The sequence below is a fragment of the Diuraphis noxia genome, unplaced genomic scaffold (genome assembly GCF_037042655.1).
Source record: "Diuraphis noxia isolate RWA-SAM2 unplaced genomic scaffold, SU_Dnox_SAM2 contig0003, whole genome shotgun sequence".
Lineage (NCBI taxonomy): Eukaryota > Metazoa > Arthropoda > Insecta > Hemiptera > Aphididae > Diuraphis > Diuraphis noxia.
In genome coordinates, this window is record NW_028301713.1 from 60,903,870 (window position 1) to 60,921,455 (window position 17,586).

Consider the following 17,586-nt stretch of genomic DNA (forward strand, 5'->3'; position numbering starts at 1 on the left):
AAAAACTAAGCGAAAGTCACAATGCCAATGAATATTGTTGAAAAAAAAAACATTTTTATTACATATTATGTCTATCATAAATATAAGGTACTGCAGTATGTATATTGTTATTAATATTGTTTTTTTTTTTTTACATAAACTGTACGTTGTAAGATTGATTGAGTTCTTAGGAGTCGAGAAGGAAAAGTCGAGACTACGTCAAACGTGTCTGTGCAGCTATATGTGTATTTTTCATATTTTATGTGTATATACACTGTACTTCCCTACCTGATATACGTAATTTCTGTGTTATTGATATTACAAAACACTTTTGACACGAGATACGAGAATTACATTTTATCGTGTACATTCGATAACATTAGGTACTACATAACGTGTGTCGTGTAGGCGTAACACTGCAATAATATCGGAAGCTGTACCCATACCTACCGTGTATCGTGTGTTTTTTTCTCGTTTTAATTAACGTGGTATCAGGACTAATTAACAATCTATGTCTTACAAGCAAACATATCTTAATGAATTCAAACTTCTCACACAATCACAGTGTCCCAGATTTGAATACAATTTTTAGAAAACTTTTCAAAGCTGTTTTTATACTTTCTACACTGAAAATAATATAAAAAACTACTTATGTAAATACCTAAGAGCATTTTTATGTATAAAATATAAATCAAAGAGAACTGGAAAAGACAGATAGTAATTTAAATCAAAAATTAATAGAATTTTAAGTTTGTGCGTGTAAACACTATGTTGTTTATTTAAGTAAATAATTAATAATTTACTTATGTGTTTTATATCATAATAACGTTTATCATCATATTATTTAATTTACCAAATATGTGCGAATAAATTGCGTTTTTAAGTGTATAACTTGTACGAGCAAACATCTTTACCATGGTATTAACGATATGGTTTAATCCGAAAAGCGTAAATTGTGTGTTAATTTAATGAGAAGGTCTGTTGTTGTAATTATTATATTTTGTGTAAAAACATCTCAAAGTATTTCGCGGGATGGCGCTTTATATAATGCCATTATATTAATTTGGTTTAATTTGATGTAAAAAATAGATAGCACTGTAAATGTATGCAAATCATTGTAGTTAATTACATCTAAGGAGGAAGCAAAAAAAAAAATTTAGGGAATTGTAATTATTTTAAATATATTTAATAAAAAGAAGAGACTGTTTCTTCGTGTCATAATAAATTATAATGTAAAAAATGAATGGGATTGAGACCGTCAAAAAAAAAGGTTTCTTTACGTTTACAAATTTGTGTCTGGCATTCGTAGCTTTCCCAGGGGGCTATAGGTATAAAACATGCGCGATGTTTACGAACACTTTTAAGCAGTTCGAACAAATACGTAAATATATTATATACACGAGACTACAGTGCGAAATTACAAACGATCTGTTTTTTTTTTTTTTGATAAATAGAAAGTCTTGTATCATGTATTATATATAGGTGTACGTCCTCCTACTTTTACTCTCACGCCGCTGATTCGAAGATTTATTTCGCAGGCGACGCAAACTATCTACCCTCATTTGTTTTTTTTTTTTTATAGTTTGTTCCCCTCATCTTTCCGTCACTGTAAACTCCGCGATATGTATGGTTAACAATATTTACGTTCGTACGATACTCAATTCAACATAATATGTATATAGGAAGGTATATTATATGTTTAACGTATGTAAATAGGGTATGCGTACACACACAATTGTAAAATTGACGTATAAATAAGGTATATATATACACTTACGTTGTGATACCAAGTGAGCTTCGTCGACGGCGGGTTGGCTTTCACGTGACAATCGAAGTACACATCGTCTCCCTCTTTGATGCCATTCGGGTCGATCGAGTTTCCAAGCCGGAGTGAAACGATCGGAGCGACTGAAACATACATCATGTCACGCGCATCAGTACAATGTATATGTATATATCATATACATGTTAATAATAAGATATATTATATGGACTATGATCATCCATACTTAAACTTATCTAAAAATGATATATTATTCTAGTTTTGATATTTGGAAGTTTTAGGTATTTTTAAAGAATGTACTGTTTTCAATGGTTTAATTTTTTTAGATGTTTGATCTGACTAGACAATTTTTTTTTTCAGTAAAATGAGAACCACATATTTTTAGCGTGAATTATTAAGTACAGGTATTGTTTTTTTGAAAATGCTGATTTATTAAATGTTACGGATAAATACGAGTACCTAACATATATTATGAATAGTAAACTAAATAATTTACATGCGGGTTTAGTGATTATATTAACTCTACGTCTCTACCTAATCATATTCGAATTAAAATGGATTATTATTCATATAATACACAACCAAATCTTACAACACTAATTATTATTGATTCCATATGTATATGGTTAATTAATAATTTGTCAATCATATCCAGTAGTGATTGTTATTTTTTGCATTATTTCAAGAATCGATGGGGGTGGTCACTTGTAGTACTGTGGTACAAACAAAATACTTTTTTTTCCACTTAAAAATGACCATCTAAGCGTACTTAAATCTAAAGTATTGTTTAATATTAATATTTGCATATAAAAACGAGTTAACAAAGACTCGTGGGAAGAGAATGAAGGGATAAGAGGACGATTGCAAAACCACTTCTCTCGGTTTCAGAAAATAATACGTTAATATATTTTATTTTTTGGCCCCTTCTTTTCCTTTGACAATACTTCCTATGTTATGTATTTTACACCAAAAATTTTACGATGGAAAAATAATAGATATCATCAAGAAAAACCATGAAATAATAAATTACAACGTTAGTATGAGTAATACAATATAATATATTATTATAATATAAAGATATGATGAGAGGTGATGTACCTACTATATGTAATATTTTTATAACCTTAAAGTTAAATCTAATATTTTAATAGGACCGGCTGTGAAGTTATATATACACTTTGTAGTCCATAACTGAAGAAAAATGTTTTGCACTTTTCGCAGTACGTAAACTTTTAAATTGCATTAAATAATAATTTATTACTATATCTACTATAGTATATAATATATAGTATATTATTTATTATGGAAATGTAAACGAAGGGTATAATTTTTATATATTATAACGTCCTCCCACTCATTAAGTATAGTTTTCAAATAAATGAAGTCGTATAAACTTGGTATATTATAATATTGTATACTTTCGTCACTAAAGTTTCGATATGTGTTATTTTTACAGATACAAATAAAAATAATTGTTATATACATGATTTATTATACTGCACATTGTACAATAATTTAATGTCCGCTCGAAAGAATGAATTTCAAAATTGTGTCGATGGGAAAGGGAGATAATGTACAGACGAAAACTATATACTATAGTATCGTTCGAAATGAAAAAAAAAAGTGTTCAATTTATAAAGTATTTTGATGACAATACATCAAAAAGCTAGTTTGCAAAAGGGTAATAATTAGTTTTTATGGACATAAATGAAAAGTAAAATAATATGAATTATTGTAATTGTTGGTAAATATTACTAATATTTAATTAGCCATCGTTATCGCCGCGACCACCGTCCGACTGACTGTGGATACTTTTCACCAGCCACCACCATGCACTCCGGAACCTAATTCTCTACGAAGACGACCTGGTTACGAATAAGGATTCTAGATATTTTCTCGAACTCAACGTCTATTTAGCTGATGGTAAACCTTCCAAATTCAAAAATAGCAATTTTCTGAATTATTAAACGCTGACTACTCGAACCGCTTACGAAAGTTTCGTCTCCCGGATGGGAAACATAGGATCACAAATGACAATAATTGCTTAAGTGGGTTCGGAGACGATGAACGCTACCCACGCACTTAGTTATTGTGACACACTGGTTATTACATATTCTCAATATAATGTGAATATATAATGTCGTACTAATGTGATCTGCAAATCAGTTAATTTTGATGGTATGCGTAGGCCATTGTTAAATAGTTACACCTAACACTCTGGGTGTAAAATAAATAAAACACTGACTCACTGAGAAACCGACTTACAAATTTCATTTGACGAGTGGTTGCAAAAAGTTTTCGTATAGCCTAAATAAATCTACCGTAATTATTGATGGCATTTAAAACTTTACAATCGAATGAGCAGGTCGTGATATTTTATTATTACTAACATACGTACCTGCTCTGCTGTCATTAATATTTTTAAAATAAAATGATGCAACGAACTCATCCTACAGCTGAACCCTATTTAAAATTATTATTTTAGGTGCTTTTATAATTACTATTGTTAGTTTACTACAGCAGAAAATTTATATAATAATATTATTCATAATTATGTAATAATGTAGTTATATAATTTGATTCAATGAACAATGCTAACATCACTATGAAGTATATTTTATTGTTACAATATATTAGTAAACGTTTTATAATTAAAAGCAGTTATCTTAGTATTTCCATCATTGCCTACCTCTTTTGGAATCTGAGGGTTTGGCGAAATTTATATTTACCAACCTACGTTGGTGTTATAATATTGACTTAAATAATTTACGAAAAACTTGGTCTTTATATTTAGCGCTATATTATAAGTAGTTCAACACATTTAAGACAAAAAGCAGTAGTTTGTTGTTTAAATAACTCATTTAAACTCCGCTTAGTTTTTCAGAAAACCAAAGAACAACGTCAAGAAATTCTAGCAAACTCGGATACGTTTAAATTTTAACTACGCCTTGCCGTGATAATATTTAGAGCTTTGGTTAAAATTATTTCACGAATGTCATAGATTTTAAGTACACCTATCGCTATATAATGGTGCACCAAATTATAGAGGCAATAAATATTATGTTATTGAAGGTTACATCTGCACTAAATACATATATATATATTTTAAATATGCTTTAAGAGAGCATGTTATTATTATTATAGGTAATATATGTTTGAAAATAAAATACAATTTTTAAGCTTTAAAATCATACCTTCGATACACGACCATAGTTTTGAAATAAAATTCGTATTATAAGCTCTTCGGCAGTAGGTACCTACATAATTTATGGCCGTTGACAAATTTACCGTGTGCACAATATTATAATGTATTATATTCACCTATAATACATTATATTTATTGAAGGCTCGAGTGTTAATGCGTGAGACGAAAATATCGTCATTAAATACGTATCGAAGGTATATATAAATATATATATATATATGTCATGTGCATAATATATTTAAGCACAAAAGTCTGTCTATATCTGTGTATATGCAGACGAGTTCGTACAACCAGCGCGTGTGTTATATTTAACACATGTGTGACGAATCTTCGGGAGATGGATTGATGAACGTCTTTATCGTGTTATTTTACTGTGTGCGCTTAAAGTTTCTTATTCTTCCCCTTCATGTTATATCTCTATCATATGTCTTCGATCGAGCTGTTTATCATCACCATGTTTCTTCTTTTTTTGGAAAACTCAATATCTTAATAACTAGTCATAATTTTCTTAATGCAAAAACTGCACCACAGTGAACAATTTTCAATAGACGTTTGCATAGAATTTGGCAATGTAAAGGTTATGTTTTACACCACCGACCATTAACTAAAGTGCGACGTTTGAATAGCAATCATACCTATGCCATTTGTATCGCAATACTGCAGTAAAATGTACAATTGTATCGCAATCAATAAAAGTATCGACTTTTCGAGGTAGAAATGTTTACCGATCTAAAATATTTTATATTTAAACATTATACTATTTCATAGAATAGATACGTATATTGATTCGCGATGAATTCATATTAGTTTGTATTATGTGTATGGAAAGGCAGTACATAACCACAACCACAGATAAATATAGGTAATGACGCAAAGTTTTTGTAACTATTGTAATCGAAGATTATACTGTTAATAATCGCTATGATTTTCACAAGGATTGATACCAGAGCCATAAATTTGAGGGCATACTACCACCACAAAATTAAATAAAATTATTTCCGCCTAACTATATTATATGTATTTACTAAATAATTCGAAAATTTTAAGCCCAGAAGTACTACCTATTCGTACCACGATGGGAAGGAGGGGGTAGATGATGTTTATAATTTTAATTTTAAAATGTACCGTTATGAGAATTAAGTTAATAATCGACCGGAAATGATTGCAAGCAGTGTTCGAGGATTTCTTAAAATGGATTGTTTAATTTTAAAACTTTACAGCGCAATACGCTCATACAGTATAATTATTGTTCGATTATATACGTCACATAAATATGTAAAACCTCGCACTTACTTAAAATACATATAGGTAATGCTATTTTCTGCTGCGGTGTATAAACCTGTAAAGTTTAGCGCCGGATCGACTCGGAGAGAGCATATGATTATATATGGAATATAAAGGTCGTCGATACTTACAACACTACAACAACTTTATTATACAGTATACTAGCTGTTCCTGTACATTATATAATAGGCACTGATCGCATTATTCCATCAATCTCCCGGGTGCAGTATATATTGTGAATAATATTATGCATTATATAAATTGTGTACGCATTTTTTGTGAAGCGCGTTACGGTAAGTAATAATAATAATAAAAATCATAATAATAATAATAATAATAATAATAATATACTACTACCGTCGGTAGACGTGACAGTTTTGAGTGAAAACGTTGAACATATTAGTATTATTACTATAGGTTGGTATCAATTTTGCTTTGAGTAAAAAGGAGAAAAAAATCGAGAGCAAGAAAACTTCATCAATATCATAATGCTTTGCGCTCGGGTGTACGCGACGCACTTATAACTCGTTCGATATGATAGGTGCACGAGTGCATTTATAATATTATTTATATGTATACACCTCCATAAACATAATATACGTTTACACTTTGAAGAAGAAAGCGTAATGTACATACGATATAATAACATGTAGCGTGCACAAACTACTTGACGACCGACGCACAAAGCCGTTGAATGAATATTGTCATTATTATAAACGATTTTTCACGGAGGATCATCGTGGATGAAAGTGAAACGTCTCGAATACGACATATTAATATTAATATTATAATATTATTGTTATTGATTTTTTTAAACCATTACGCGACGATGGCTATAATGCTCAAAGTGTTAGTGGTTTTGCAATAGATATCGATAGTATATCATCGAACATTATAATGTCGATTCTTATTATCGCAGCTACAGATACAGATGATGGTAATGCAGAACACGTCTTAACATGAACTTCCATTTTCCTGTTGTGGCAACCGCTATTTACTGGTTACCACTGCGGGTATGGATCTGCATCGTCGTTTTTTTGACATATCAATACGTATAATATTTTCAGATTGATCTGGAAGACAATATGTCTGCGGACATGATATTATATATTTATCTTAGTACAATCATAAGGCACATTTAATTTAGTAACAAACAATACGCAAATTTTAAAGAAAATTATGTTTATGGTTTTTTAATGTTATAAGAACAATATATTGTGATATTATTTTTAAAAATGAAAAACAATCAAAGTTCGTGTGAAAGAAAGACAGTAGGTCAAACAGTCCCCGAGATACTCGGGCGGTGGAAAATCGAAAAATATGTACTCATATATTAAAGATAAGGCTGAAGACGTAATATAATAACATCATAAATAAACACTTTTTTTAAAAATTATTTGCTTGTTATTAATTACATAATATAAACTCCTACACCCACTCCGAAATCATCGTATAAATGTCGTCAACCGTTGGTTATTATTATAATATAGTTAGCTGTATGGTATATGGTATATGAAATGGGTCGGCGATGCATTGTATATTGTTATTATATTGTCCGGTAACATTACCATAATGCAAAGCGCGCATATTATTATACTACCTACAATAATAATATTATGTACACGCGTCGTATACCTGGTAATAAACCCACGTCATTTGCATTAGTTTAAGCATCAACGCGTACGATATTATTATTATCACGATGTCTATAAAATAAAAATAATTTTTTGATGTTTAGATATTTTCACATTACTACGTTTACGGTAAAAATAATAATACCTGTGCAAACTATAATACCTTAGAGAACGATCGCGTGTGTGCTAACGACTGAGTTGAGTTCCCAGTCTCAAGCCTGTCTGTGCGATAAGTCCATTATCGCATTTTGTTTTTATAATTTTTTTTTTTTTTTTTTTATCGTACTTCAATAATGGACCGGCAGACCGGTATAGTGAGAAGCCGAAACTTAACGATAGCTACATCGGCGTGCACAGAATGACTCTGAATAAAAACGCAAAATAGCGGAAAAACCGCATCGTAGATCGGCTTAAAGTTAACGAGCAGTCAGTGATGAGAGTCTACGACATATTTGATGTTTACGTCCAGAGTGACAGCATGGAATTCGACTTTCATAATAATAATAATAATAATAATAATAATAATAATAAACTATCTAGGTACTGAAACCACAGTCCGGTGAGCAAAAAAGATATCGATTTAATTTTGATTGAGACGTCACCGGTCCATCTTATTTTTTCGATTTCAGTCTATAAGTCTGGGTAAAGCCGCAACAGTTTTTGCGAGCGATCAGTAGATTCAAGTGAAAATGAAAATGTTCACGACGACAAACTTATCGAGAATTTACAAAAAAAAAGTTGGACGCCGTCACACCGATCTCGTTAAACGGTTCAAAACTTTCCAACGAAAATTCTCTGACTACTCGAGTGGTTGTATATATTCTTTTTCGGAAATGTTTGTGAACACTAGGTATAATATAGAGGTATAATAATGTACAAGGACAACGTTACCGAGGTCATTAGTAACGGAATAAGGAGAAAAAACGATAGCATTAGTTGTTATGAGACGGTAAACATACTACTGAAAATTTAGTAATAAAAATATGCTAAGCTTTTAATTATAGCGCGTACTAAATATCTCTGAGATATGCATTTATTCTAAAAATGCGTATAATTACATCGCGATCCAGGAGAATACGATTTTAATTTCATATTTTTTATTTTCGCAAATATATTTCCCTAATTATTCTTATAATAATTATTAAATAAAGTCGAATAACCATCACTAGAAATATTTTGAACAACAGATGTTATAGTTGTATTTTAATATTGATGTATAAAAATGCCTTAATGGATGATTTAAATACATATTTTTGCTTGTCTTAAGCGGCTTTAAGACAATTTCAATTTTTATTTTTTGTTCTGAAAATGTTGATAAATATGTTTATGATCTTTAAAAAAACTTGAACATTTTTACAGGCTTTCGAAATTGTATTCTTACTGTAGTTAAAAAATTAGAGCAACAATCTACATTATTTTTTAAACTATTATAGTGTTAGAAGTAAGAATATTTACAAAATTTGTCAAAACCTTGAGTATTTTACAACATTGTTTTGTTAAGAATTCATAACATTTTAGTTTGTAATATATTACTCCTAATGAAGTACAAGATTCCTTATCTAAAATAAATAAATAAATAAAAATTAAGAGAAGTTAAATTAATTTTTTATGAGCATATCAAATTTTGAAGAAAATGGACATTTAAAAGGAAAAAAAATGGTTCTTTCATCAAAAATTAATCTTTTCATAGGGAATCGAAACTTACTGACATTGGGTATACAATTATATTTTATATACAATGATATAAAAAAAAAAATATTTTGACTAAATTTAAATTATTTACACCATTTTATACATAATATAATTTTCCAGCAGCTCGTTTGTATTGTATTTTACCTATATAAAGAAACAATACATGATATCTATATACATATAAGAGAGATCGCTATTCACTCTTCAAATGAAAAAAAAATCACCTAGCCGGAACCACTGAAGGTATGAGCAACAAAAAAGATATGTATTAAGTGTTTATTATACTATTAGTAACAAAAATATATATGTATTAGATTCTGAGCGGAGCGAGGAATGTATTGGTTTTATAATAATGATGTTTATTTCTTTTTCTTTTTTATTCTGTAAACTTTTTTTCTCCCTCTAAACTTGCTCAAAAGTATCAAGTGTAGCATTTTTTCCGAAAGGTAATGTTTTTGAGCTGGTACTTTAAAGAGGTCATTTTTCGATTTTCGAAACGGTACTCGAAAAAAAAGCGGTTAAAGGAGAAAAAACATACGATATCACGATTTTATAATATTAAATAATTACGGACGACGTTTTCTACCAGAAATATTGCTTCAAATGAAAAATAACAAGTGATCTTTTGTGTTGTATTTAGATTTTGTTCCTTGCGGTTCAAAGTTCAGAAAATTTTAGCCATTGTTGAGCTATTTATAGACATTTTAATTTTGGGAGTTTTTTTTGTTGTAATACGGTTAAAAACATTCGTAAAAACTTGAAATATGGGTCCTTTACTTATATTAGCCTTACCTAGACATGATAAAATTTTCAAAACTTTGAGCTTTTACTTTTTTTTCATTTTTATGATATTTCCTAATTATAAATTATAATTATAATTATATAAATTACCTATTTATATAAATCGTTCTTAAGCTGTTCTTATAACGATTTGTTTATCACTATGGAAACGAATAAAATTAAATAAAAAAAGATTCCCTCGTCCGCTCAGAATCGTTTTTTATTGAATGCAATAATTTCATTCAAATCGAATACTGTACACTATCCTGTTCGAAGACTAAAGAGACGATGGACAAACATCCACCACTGAAATGATGACCTACTTTTTTTTTGATTTGTTATAATTGTAAATTTATTCATGTTCGTGATAAAAAAAAGTATTCTTTAATTATTATTTATAACGTATCACTTTTTGATAATCAATTACATTTAAATATTTAATACAAATAGCGTACTTATAAAGCAGTTACACAATATAATACACTATAATATTATAGTTATATACCCATATATAGGTAGGTAGATCTGTGTAATTCATTTCGCTAAACAAACACGACATGTGCACATGTGTACCATCATATCATGATTAAACGAAATGTTGTATTAAATTATGGTTAACGCGAATTATTCAATGTAGCTAGGTGGATATTTAAAAAACATATACATATATTCACGTCAATAAAATATTTAAAATAAACCGAACGTTTAAATCTCAATATAAAATAACAGCACGTCGCTATATTATGTACCAACCTACCAAAAGTTCATACGCGTTTGAAAGTAAAACAAATCGAAAAACTTTTCTAAGTTATTCACCCCGAAACTTTATACATCTATTTATATAAGTGTAAAAAAAATACGTTTGCTGCAGTTATATAATATGCACGGTAGTCGCACTAAAAATTATATTCTGTAAGTTGTAAATCGTACGTTTATTTTATATTTTTACTTAAATCTTATTATTATCAATATATTTTTTTTTGATTGTTCATATACCATCAGAATATAGGCCATTGAGCTTAAAGAGAAATAATGAATTACATAATAACTGTGTAGTTACTAAATCTAAGTGTTAATTATATTTTTGTTTGGAGGTTGGCAGCTGTAATGAACTGGATGATATTTGTTATCGATTGAGGGCGATTGCTTAGTATTTCTGTTTATTATATTATTATTATTACGGATGTTTAACAATCCATATTCATCAATTTAGTGGAAAGGTTTAATAATATGATTTATAATTTCCCGTAACGCTATACTTTTTTTAGTTCGATAATATATTATCTATCGTCACAAATTACTATCTAATGTGTAGTAAAAATCATATTCAGACAATATTTCACTTATAGTTCAGACAAAGGAAAGAAACACTTAAGTCTTTGAAGTTTTGGACTATTTCCAAAAATACGGTGCACATACTACTTGCGTCCCAGGATTTATTTATAGGTAAATTGCAAGGGTTTAAGGATCAAAAGGTTAAAAATCAGACCATAGGCTCTATAGCCCATAGGTACAACTATACCTTTTTTATAACCTAGTTATAAACCTAGTTAACCTATGTCCTGTAAATTTATTTTTGGAGAATGCACTTTTTTGAAATACAAATAACTATGAATTTATCTTCTTTTATATTACTGACTATATGTTAAAAGTATACATATAAATAAAATCACAATAATTATTGTATATCATTATACAATAAATAACTCTAGATATAGTCATTAAGTTCTTATTTGTATTCCTATTAAATTAATTATATTAGTATATTATATAATATTTGACACGTACTAGAAATAATATTTATAGTTTATATACAGTATATTATGATCGACTATTAGGACTAGAGTGACCAATTAATGACTGAAACAAAAAATTTTTTTTTTAATTGATTAATATAAATAGTGAGTCTAATCTAGTGCATAATATTGATGTATATAACAATTAATAGCTATGCCATATAATCATAATTAATACTTAACCTGCAGGTATTTAGTGTACCATAAATGTTTTAATAACCTCGTTAATTTATAGTATATCACTAATAAACACAATGGTGCAAATAAACAACAATTATTTTATAAACTAGCCGATATATTTTTATTTTTAATGTTAAAATTATTATTAAATACCTAAATATATGGGTATTAAGAAAAATTGTATATCATATGAAAAATACATCAGTGTACAGTATATATTAGAGAAAATCTGAAAATAATATTATCTTTCCATTCATTCTTCTTTGCTTACTTATCTTTCTCTCTATACACATATATATATATATACACATACCTATAAATTTTTCTCTTTTTTTTCAGGGTCAATGTATTCTATAAATTTAGATACTTCTTCAAATTCTGGTCACGTTTTAATTTCGTTGTGTAAAAACATATTAACGGGTAATTATTCGTATAATAAACTCTTTTCTATATCCACTCCGATAGTGACGTCATTTAAACGTCAATATTATATATAATAGGTTATTGCGATGTGGTATTAAAGAGGGGTATAGTTAGGGTATCACCTTTCATCCTATTTAAAAAAATCACTGCCATACCCTAAATTATCGACTATAACTTCTATGTAATGCATTTATTTTTTCTAACTAATAAATTGCTTTTAAATAGAAAACATTTAGTATCAATTCAACGTAATTCGTGTATGAATATAAATAAAAAAAGATTTTGTTTTTGATGTAACTTTAAACCAAATGACCATAGATACATAAAGTGTTTTACGAATGTTTATATAAGTATATTCTATACACCATTCAATTTCAACTTAAGTTGAACTATTTATAGGCATATGCAATTTTCGATCATTATTAGATTTTTTTTTAAATTAATATCGATAAAAATGTATTTGTTAGGTAGAAAAGCTTGAAAATTTAATATAAGGCTTTTAATATATTTTTCCAATAGCAGTTGAAAAATAAAAGAAATACATAGTCACATTTTTTTTTTATATATAAGCATTCAAAGTTTTAAATTTGACAAAATACGTAAAAATCACGAAAATTCCCAAATTATTTTTTTATTTTGGTGTAACTCTAAAACAAATGACTGCAGATACTTGAAATTTTCACTGAATGGTTATACAGCATACAGGGTGATTCTTTTATCATGAAACACTCATTATTACTAAAAGTATCAATGTTTTTGAAAATATTTTTTTACAAAGTTTCATGTTGTTAAAAAAACAACGTTTTTATTAAAAATTACATTTTTAAATATTTTTTATCCTTATAATTTTTTAAGTTTTTTACTTTTTGAATGATAACCTAGAGTTTTAATTTCATATTCCAAAGCAAAATATTTTTCTAAATATTTTGATTCGTAAAAATCGAATTGACGAGTAGTTTATGAGTTATAGGTTTTTAAAGTTTAGAGAAGTGGAGTAGTGGACAAACATTTTGCGGGGTAACCCCGTACCACTCCACTCTGCCAATCTAAACTTTAAATACTATTATAACTCATAAACTACTCGACCAAAATTCAATTTTTACGTATCAAAGAAAAATATTCTGCTTGGGAATATAAAATTAAAACTCTAGGTTGTCATTCAAAAAAGTAAAAACTTAAAAAATTATAAGGATAAAAAATATTAAAAAAACATAATTTTTTAATAAAAACGTTGTTTTTAACAAAATGAAACTTTGTAAAAAAATATTTTCAAAAACATTGATACTTTTTGAAATAGTGAGTGGTTTATGATAAAAAAATCACCCTGAATAGGTATTTTATATACTTGATAATATTTTCAAAATATTTTAATTAATTTTGAGCTGTTTATTGATATTTTAATTTTTCAACTTTTTTAGTTTTTTTTTTCTATTAATGTTGATTAAATTTTATTGGTTGAATCAAAAAACTTCAAAACTTAACATAAGACTTCCAAAATATTGTTTCAATAGCAGATGAAAAATATTAAAACTACATAGGCACGATTTTTTTTTATAAGCATTTAAAGTTCAAATGTTGACTAAATATGTTCTAATTATCTTAGATAGAAATTCATAAAAATTTTTATTTTTAAATCTAAGATTTGAAAATTTAATCAAGATTCCTTATAAGTTTGTCTACCTTTATCAAAAAAAAAATAAAAAATGTCCACTGGAAAGTCAAATATTTTAATAAGTATTAATAATAAGTAATAATAATCTATAATATTATATCCTAGACTAGACAGATAAACCGTTTTCGCTTAGAATCGTTTTTCGTATACAATAATGTAATATCATTAGATTCATATTTAATTCCATCCATTACAGTAACCTACTTGTAGCCTACTGTATAGCAGAGCGATATCCACTTTCCAGTTTTTTTTCTTTGATATATTTTACCATCAGGTAATTTTAAAGGAGATATTATATTAAATTTATGTATTTTATTGAATATGTATAACGCTTATTATACAATTTTAATTAAAGCAGTAATATATATGTGATTATTGCTTTATATAATTACTGAAAGAATTTTTTAAAAACCATGTTAAACATGTTAAATATTTTAAAACCTGCATGTTTTTAAATTTAGAATTTAAAGAAAACAAAAACTGTAACAATTTCAAAATGGTATAATAACGTAAATAACATATTTTAGGTTACTGAAATATTCATTCCCTTCGAATTAAATAATTATTTTAGTACCAAAATATTTTTAAAATGTACAAAATATCACGTCTTATTTCATAGCAAACATTGTTTGTCCATCAGCTAGAACGAAAACACGATGTCACATTCCAAAAATACATTATCAATCATCACCATAAACGCATAATATAATTATATGAATAACTAATTGATTGAAATTTGTAATTAATTTTGACTCATAGCTGACAGTTTGGAATATCGGAGAGTGCTACAATGGTTCTCTAAACTGATATGGTTTGATAATAATAATTAATTTACCATAACACCGTGACATGTATCACTATTAAATTATTTACTAATTTAAGATTGGAATAGACGCGTTGAGACTTAATATCACCTTGTCATCGCAAATATGTATATAATATAATATATATTAATATTGTTATTCCAAGTAAATTATATATTATGATATTAATAGTTTATGGAATTTGTATATTTACACTTCATATATTAATAATAAATTAACTTATAATATTATGATATTAAACGGCCTAGTAAATACAATTATAAAAATATATAGTATGACTCACAGACGACTTTCAGTATGAAATTGTCTTCAAGCGCCATTTTAGGTACTTGAGGATTTTCCGCTCTACAGGTTATCGATTTTCCATTGTCGTCTGTCGTGGGCACGAATGTCATCTCACTGGATGTAACATTTTCTTTAACATCATCTTGCTAAAATACAAACAATAACAGATCGTATTACACACAATGTAATATACTTTGATAAGACCACATCATAATGGAGTCCTATTATCCATCAGATGGATATAATATATACTTAATATAAGATTTAAAATTCAAATACAATATAATATACACATTACACACACACAAATATTTAGTTCGTGACAATTATTACAACGTGAATAATAATTAATTCAAGATGGTTCCAAAACATGTGTGATTATTAGAGTTTCCTATAATATTTTACTCGTCGTAGATATATCATGTATAGGTAAAGTGATGATTTTAATGTGAAAATGCTTTTATTATAATTTTTTTTTTTTTTTATCAACGATAATAATTATAATAGAGTTGTGTCGATTTCTGTGTGGTGAAGGGACTTGAACGGAGTGGTTTTCATTGATGAGTCCTTATCTTATCGTTGTCGGGTAAAGACTTATGTACCTTAAGTTAAATCGTAATTAAATCCACCGAGATAAAACATTTATTATTATTTTCTGTCTACCGGCTAATCAGCAATAAAAAATCCAGGGTAAATCACTGGGAATATTTTATTTTCAGAATTACGATTACAGTAGAACGGGTTTTTATAAGTGAAAAGCAACTTATATAATAACTGTGGTGGCAATCAGAATCTGAAGCAAACACTTGATTAATTTTCATGAAACACATTTGTCTGTTGGTAATTATTTAGTGTCTTAAACGATATTAAAATCGTAATCGATAATCTTTATATAATGTATTAATTATATTATTCAATGGTCAATAGTCATGTTTAACGTATATGCTAAACACGTTTTAATAATATTTTAGTATATTCGTCGTACTGATTTTAGTAGAATAGAACTCTATAAAAAAGAAGTAAATTAATATATTTAGATTAATGTTTTTTTTTCTATTTCTTAATTTAAAAAAAGGTTTTTGATACACAAACAACATCAATTTATATTGAGGATTGTGTATAATTGTTACGATACGCCATTTCAAAGAACGAAATCCAAGCAAAATTAAACACACTTCAATAAATAGATACCATTCAATTTAAGCTATTGTTTTTTTTTTTATATATATATATATATATAATAATAACAGTATATTCGTTTAAGAGAAATAAATTTATTTTTTATTCAACGTTATTATTTATTTAAATATTTATGTATTATAACATTTATTATTGATAAAAAAGAAAAAGTATGACAATAACAACTTTGAACAATATGTTCACAAGGCACACAAACACCCTCATTATATTTTACCATACCAACTCAATAAAATGTTTGAGAAATATATAGTGGTCAAGGCCGTAGCCAGGGGGGCGGGGGTTGGGGTACAGAAATTTTTTTTGAAATAATATTAAATAGTTTGAATAGTTTTTTTTTAATGCCTATTATATTTGAAACTTTACATCATATACGTGTCACTGTTATTGAAATAAATAAATAAATAAAATGGTATATTTTATATTTATATTGTGTTAGATAAGCGATAACTAATCTTAATGTACTTTCTTAGGGAGTTGGAAAATCATCATAATAGTGACACTTCGTCTAAATCCTCACAATTACTTAATGCTATCATTAAAAGCGAGTTTGTTATTAGTTTAAAAGTAGCAGGTGAATTATTTTCTCTGACTTTGCCTCTTTGCAAAGTTTTACAAAAAGTTAACTGCGATCTTTACGAAGCATGTGAACATATTGAAAATATATCCGAAATTTTAATAAAAAGCGAGAAAACGCTAATGAAGAATTTTCAATTTTATTTAATGAATCTATAAATAAGTTAGAATCAGTTAATAATGAAATAGCTATACCAAGAATTAATTCTCGTCAAACTAAACGTATCAACATTAAAACCAATGATCCCGAAGAATACTTTCGAATTTCAATTTATA

The 17,586-nt window shown here is 27.6% G+C and overlaps 1 protein-coding gene across 1 annotated transcript in view; it reads right to left on the minus strand.

The window, feature by feature from the left end:
* The window catches only part of LOC107164872 (protein turtle homolog B-like), a 349,438-nt gene that overhangs the window by 39,945 nt on the left and 291,907 nt on the right, over positions 1-17,586 (minus strand). The window contains exons 7-8 of the mRNA XM_015512862.2: positions 15,536-15,683; positions 1,757-1,887 (exon numbers count right to left, since the gene is read on the minus strand). Coding sequence (XP_015368348.2) covers positions 1,757-1,887; positions 15,536-15,683 — 279 coding nt within the window. The remainder of the gene's footprint in view (positions 1-1,756; positions 1,888-15,535; positions 15,684-17,586) is intronic.